The 5,189-nt window shown below is 40.1% G+C and overlaps 1 protein-coding gene across 1 annotated transcript in view; it reads left to right on the top strand.

Annotated features, from left to right (window-relative positions):
* Positions 1-3,215: 3,215 nt before the first annotated feature.
* pdgfd (platelet derived growth factor d) overlaps positions 3,216-5,189 on the top strand; it is a 63,415-nt gene continuing 61,441 nt past the window's right edge. The window contains exon 1 of the mRNA XM_042487274.1: positions 3,216-3,795. Coding sequence (XP_042343208.1) covers positions 3,678-3,795 — 118 coding nt within the window. The 5' untranslated portion in view covers positions 3,216-3,677. The remainder of the gene's footprint in view (positions 3,796-5,189) is intronic.

The following is a 5,189-nucleotide window of genomic DNA, read 5'->3' as shown; positions in this document are numbered from 1 at the left end:
TGGGCCCAAACATATTGTAAACGCACAAATTACATTAAAATTTACCCCCAGTCATGAATGTTAAATTAGCAATAGAGACCAAAAATGTTTCTTGTGGCACGCTGTAAACATGTTTATTTCTGCTGTAAAGTTGGGCATTTAGGATTCACTCGGTTTTTGGAGCCAGCCTCAAATGCCATTCAATGAACTACAGTTTTTTGCACTTCTCTATTGGCTTTTTTTTTTTTTTTAGCCTTGCAGGTTGCAGCTAGGGTTTTAATGAAAATTCATGTTTTTGGAAAGCACTGAGCATATGACTAGATAAATGACACTTGGATTATGCTGCACAAATTGTGTGAGAGTTTGTTAACTGATGCTTCGATCTAATTTTGCTGTTGTTAAACACTGTTGCCAAGACTTTTGCTTTTTGTATTATTCACTCACCCAGGAGGCATGCAAGACAAAGTTTTCTTTACAAATTCAACATAACACAGGGTGTGCAAACAATATACAAATGATCATTTTAGGGGTGAAGTTTGCCTCTGAGGTGACTCTACAGTATGTTTTTTCATTGAAAAGTCTCCTCAGGGAAGACAAAACTATTGCCAGATCATTCAAGTAGACACATGCTGCAGACACACACTCACTCACTCACACACACACACACACACACACACACACACACACACACACACACACACAATACAGCAGAAAACACAATAAGAGAGTATAACTGCTACTGACACTTCACTTTAAATAAAATAATAATGCTCTAACTCTACATTCAAGAATCAAACATCTAACTGTTAAAAGTCGTATTTACAGTATTTTGTCATGGATCGTCTCTGCTTTGTGTCTGTTTTGATTATTTGTTTGTTTGTGTGTGCTGTTGATGTCCAGATATTGCTATGTGTCTGTATTATTAGAGCCCTGGGAGGTTTCAAGGGGAAGAAGATTCAAATGTATCTGTGTGTGTGTGTGTGTGTGTGTGTGTGTGTGTGTGTGTGTGTGTATGTGTGTGCAAGTGCATGTGAGCGTGCATGTGGATGTCAGTGTGTACGCGTGTGAATCATGAGCATGCATGGCGTACGATACATCTGTGCCTGCCAGCGGTCTTTATGCGTACTTACAAATTCACTCCCCGGGTGCATTATGCCTTTGAAGCTCAGCAGGGTGGTCTAATAGCTTTTAATTTTAATTAATTTCCCCTCTCTATTAATAACCTATATCATTCCCTAAGTGGTTCTAAGTTTTAAAGGTGCTGCATTACTCATTAGCCAATTGCTGGGTAATGGGAAGGCTTTGTGCTGAGTCAGCGGAAACCTCAAGTTGGCAAGCTCATCCCATAAAGTCTAAATAACTCTTAAAATGAGACGTGACGGTACCCATGGACACGGGTGACAGAAAATGAGAGTGAAGGGGAGATGCTAACAGTAAGAGTGAGAAGGTGACTGAAATATAAAGTGTAAGCAGTGATGAATAAGCCTAACCTAGTGTGCGAGTGTGACTTTTGGGAATCAGTCTGGTCAGAAACAAATTTAGAAACTCAGAGGAACTGTTAAATGCACTGCTTTGTTTTGCTGCAAATATGGCGTGTAGTCCTAACACCTGGACATTTTACAGAGGTGGATAAAAGACTCTAAAATGTACTTGGTAAAATTACCTCTAATGTGATGCCTGTCTGGAACGGTCTGCCTTTGGCTTACACAAAGCTGTCTATTGATAATTCCTGGCAATCCATTTCCAGGATTTACGTCTCAGAATCCTCAACAAGTGCAATCATGTCATCTGTGTTGTGTTAGATAAGTTGTGGAAGCTTATTTAAACAGTGAAAGTGAGTGAAAGAACAGACAGAGGGGTGGTGTCATTTACATTCATTCCCTGATAATATGTTGTTAAAGGTCAAGTGTGTAAAATCTTGGGGGATCTATTGGCTGAAATGGGATAAAATAACGTTTATTTTCTTTTGTGTATAATCATTTAAAAATAAGTATTGTCATGTTTCTATTACCTTAAAATGAGCCGTTTATATCTACATAGGGAGCAGGTCCTTGTCTACGGAGTTCGCCATGTTATTACAGTAGCCCAGAATGGACAAACCAATCACTGGCTGTAGTTAGGGGCATTTCCGCTTTTTCACATTGGCCATTGTAATAAGCAGCTTATCCACAACAAGCCAAATGGTGTGGGGAAAAAACACTGATTTTGAATGTGAAACGGCTTTACGTAGTGTTTTTATTGGTCTAAATCTCTGGGTGTGTTTGTTTGGGAGAATAAAAAAAACCTTGGCAGGTAGTTTGACTCCTGGTAAAAACCTCTGAAACACCTTAAGTTATCAGAGATTAAGGTGAGCACACATAAGTGAATGCTGGGCTAGTTGCCCATCCACAACGAGATGATAAGTGTCAGAGAAACACTGATTTGTAAAGGGAAACTGGTTTATTAAGTGTTTTTACTAGCTTTAACCACCTGGTATATTTGTTTTAAAGAGGAAGAGACTTCTGCAGATAATTTAGCTCCAGCTAAAAACCTCCTGAAAAACAAATAGGCTACTGAAGGAATCCTATTCAGAAGGTCACACTGGACACATGGGTGAAATTTCAGCTGGTAGCAACCTGCAGTCCTCAGCGTTGGATGCTACTAAATCCTATGCACTACTCCCTTACTTATCAACGCATTTTATTCTATGAAAAGAAAATTATAAAGCCTATATTTACTTATTATGAAATGTGCCTATGTACTTTTTTCACAATTACACACAGCCAACGCCTAAAGGACTAATAAAAGGTGTGTGACGGCCTCCTTTCTGTCATCAAAACCTTACTTAGGTCACATCAGCTGTTTCCTTAGCTCTCTGTTTAATGCCTACCAAGGAAAAGCCAAATCCAGAGACCTCCCCTCTTTTGAGTTTAGCCGTGGTGACCCTCCCTGTGCTCCCCTCTCGAGGTTTCCTTCCAAAATGTTCCCTCTCTGGCGCATTTCCTCGGCCCACTTTGAAGAAGAAAGTATGCCATCACTAACATAAAGTAGGCTATTAATGACATAAGATAGACGGATGTCATGATATTCTTTTTTTTTTCCTCCACTACAGTACATTTTAAGGCGCATTCTGTTACTCCCTCTCTGACCCTCGCGCCCCTAGATTTCACGCACACGCACACGCGCGCGCACGCACACACAAACACACACATGCACACAGACCCTATCTTGAGCGCGCACCACTCAGCTGGCAAAGTTTGACGTGCCGGCTTCCATAGCACAGACGCGTCTGATAGAAACTAGTAAACTATGCGGGATATTTCTCAGTGACTGAACAGAATTTATTCGATAAGAAGTTCGGCGCCTGTGAGCTCCTGTCTGACCGTGAACGCAGCTATATCACCCTCCACCTGCACTTAACTCTTTCCGAGTTTTGCTCTCGGTGTCTGTGAGCGCGTTAACTCCCGGGACAGGACAAACGCTTGGATTTTTGGGCACTCTGGCACGAGACGGGACATCGTGTGCGCGAGGCGTCAGGCACAGGAGTCAACAAGTGGCTTTCAGTTGCGGGAAGAGAGGGGAGAGATTATGAAAGCGTGGAAAGTTAGTTTTGACTTTCTTCGTCTCGTTAGGCACTTTTAAGTGAGTCGTATTTTGTTTGAGCCGCTGGAAGGTGCGGAGGACAAGTTTTTAAAGCGTGTAACAAGTTTGTTATTACCATGAGTGGACCGACTTTTTTCCAGATGTGGACGGTTTTATTGTTGGGGATTATAACCGGGGTCGCGAGGGCTCAGGTCTCAACCGCCAAAGTGATGAGGGGCAACATGAGGAGAGATGGTGAGTCTGTATTATATCACTGTTTGCCTTTGTGTTTAGTGTTTCTTTACTGTGTCCCTGCAACACGTATTAGTGTAATTTCTATAGCTATTATTGCTATTTTGCCTTTAAAAAACAAAATGATGTATTTCATCTGATACTGTCTCAGTTGGGCTTTTTATTTGCATATAACGTACAATTTAAATAAAGTAATAATAATAAAGTTTTAGTAGTAATCAATTCCTGCAGTATTTATTATTATTATTTATTATTATTATTATTATTATTATTATTATTATTATTGGCAGTCTTGTAGTGAGGTCTATATAGTTAGAATTATTTTTAAATATTTCTTTGTTTCTATCAGTTTTAATTAGTGTTTTTATTGTATCTTATGTGTGTAACTTGACTTCTTGAAACTGTAGACCAAACTTTTATAAAGTTTATAGAAGCCGCTGGCTGTTTTTCATAGATGCATAATTTGATCTTTTTTTTTTTTTTTTAATCCTTCATGCTTTTTTTCCCTCAGCTGTAATGCTGATTTGTAAGGATCAATGATTAAGACATTTAAATGACAAATAAGAAATAGTTTTCTCTCAACTGCTTGTCCTGTGGTGGCCTAAAGTGTTACTTAAAATAGACATCAATTGTTTGTAAGTGTGGCAGTTGACTTACAGCCGCAAATTACCTGTTGACACACTGTTAAGTGAGGTGGCAGGGTGGACATACTGGTGAAAGATGGTTAAATGATGTATTGTAAAATGGGTTCAAAAGAAGCAGAAAAGCAAAGTCTGTTGGATGCTGCTCCACATTTTCAGACTTTGAATTAGAAGCATGCATGGGTCAGACAACTGTGTGCCAATAACCAGCCAATACTGGGACTTCTATCATTTCTGCAGTGTGTCTCTTCCTACACTGAAGCTCAAGTCTTCAGACTCCCTGAGCTTCTTGCCTATCTAACTTCCTGCAGGTGCGCTATGCTTACTTTTGACTTGGCCCTGAGGCTAAAGTCACGGTGCTACAGTACCCTTGATTACACACACACACTCACACACACAGGCAAGCACACAGCTGCAGGGTTGCTTTTGGCAGGGAAACATAAAAATACCACTGTATTAGGTTCTAACCTGGACGACTGCCCCTGAGGCCTGTCTAACCTTTCACTCCTGTGTGTGCGTTAATAACGAAAGAATAACACAGAGGGGAAGGTCATGGCTTCAAGGCTGACTGTCTACACCTTCACACCTACCCCATCACATACCTCTGAAACTTTCTCAAGTTCAGATGAATTTTTTGTAACTGCATTTAACTTATTATGATGAATCATTTTATGAACCAAGCCTCCCGTGCATGCACTGAGCACAGAGTCTAAACACACTTTTATAAGTCAGTATGAACATGTTTGACTGATGGAT

This window comes from Plectropomus leopardus, chromosome 5 (assembly GCF_008729295.1).
Source record: "Plectropomus leopardus isolate mb chromosome 5, YSFRI_Pleo_2.0, whole genome shotgun sequence".
Taxonomy (NCBI): Eukaryota; Metazoa; Chordata; class Actinopteri; order Perciformes; family Serranidae; genus Plectropomus; species Plectropomus leopardus.
The sequence above is the reverse complement of the archived record's forward strand: the minus strand, read 5'-3'. Positions and strand labels throughout refer to the sequence as shown.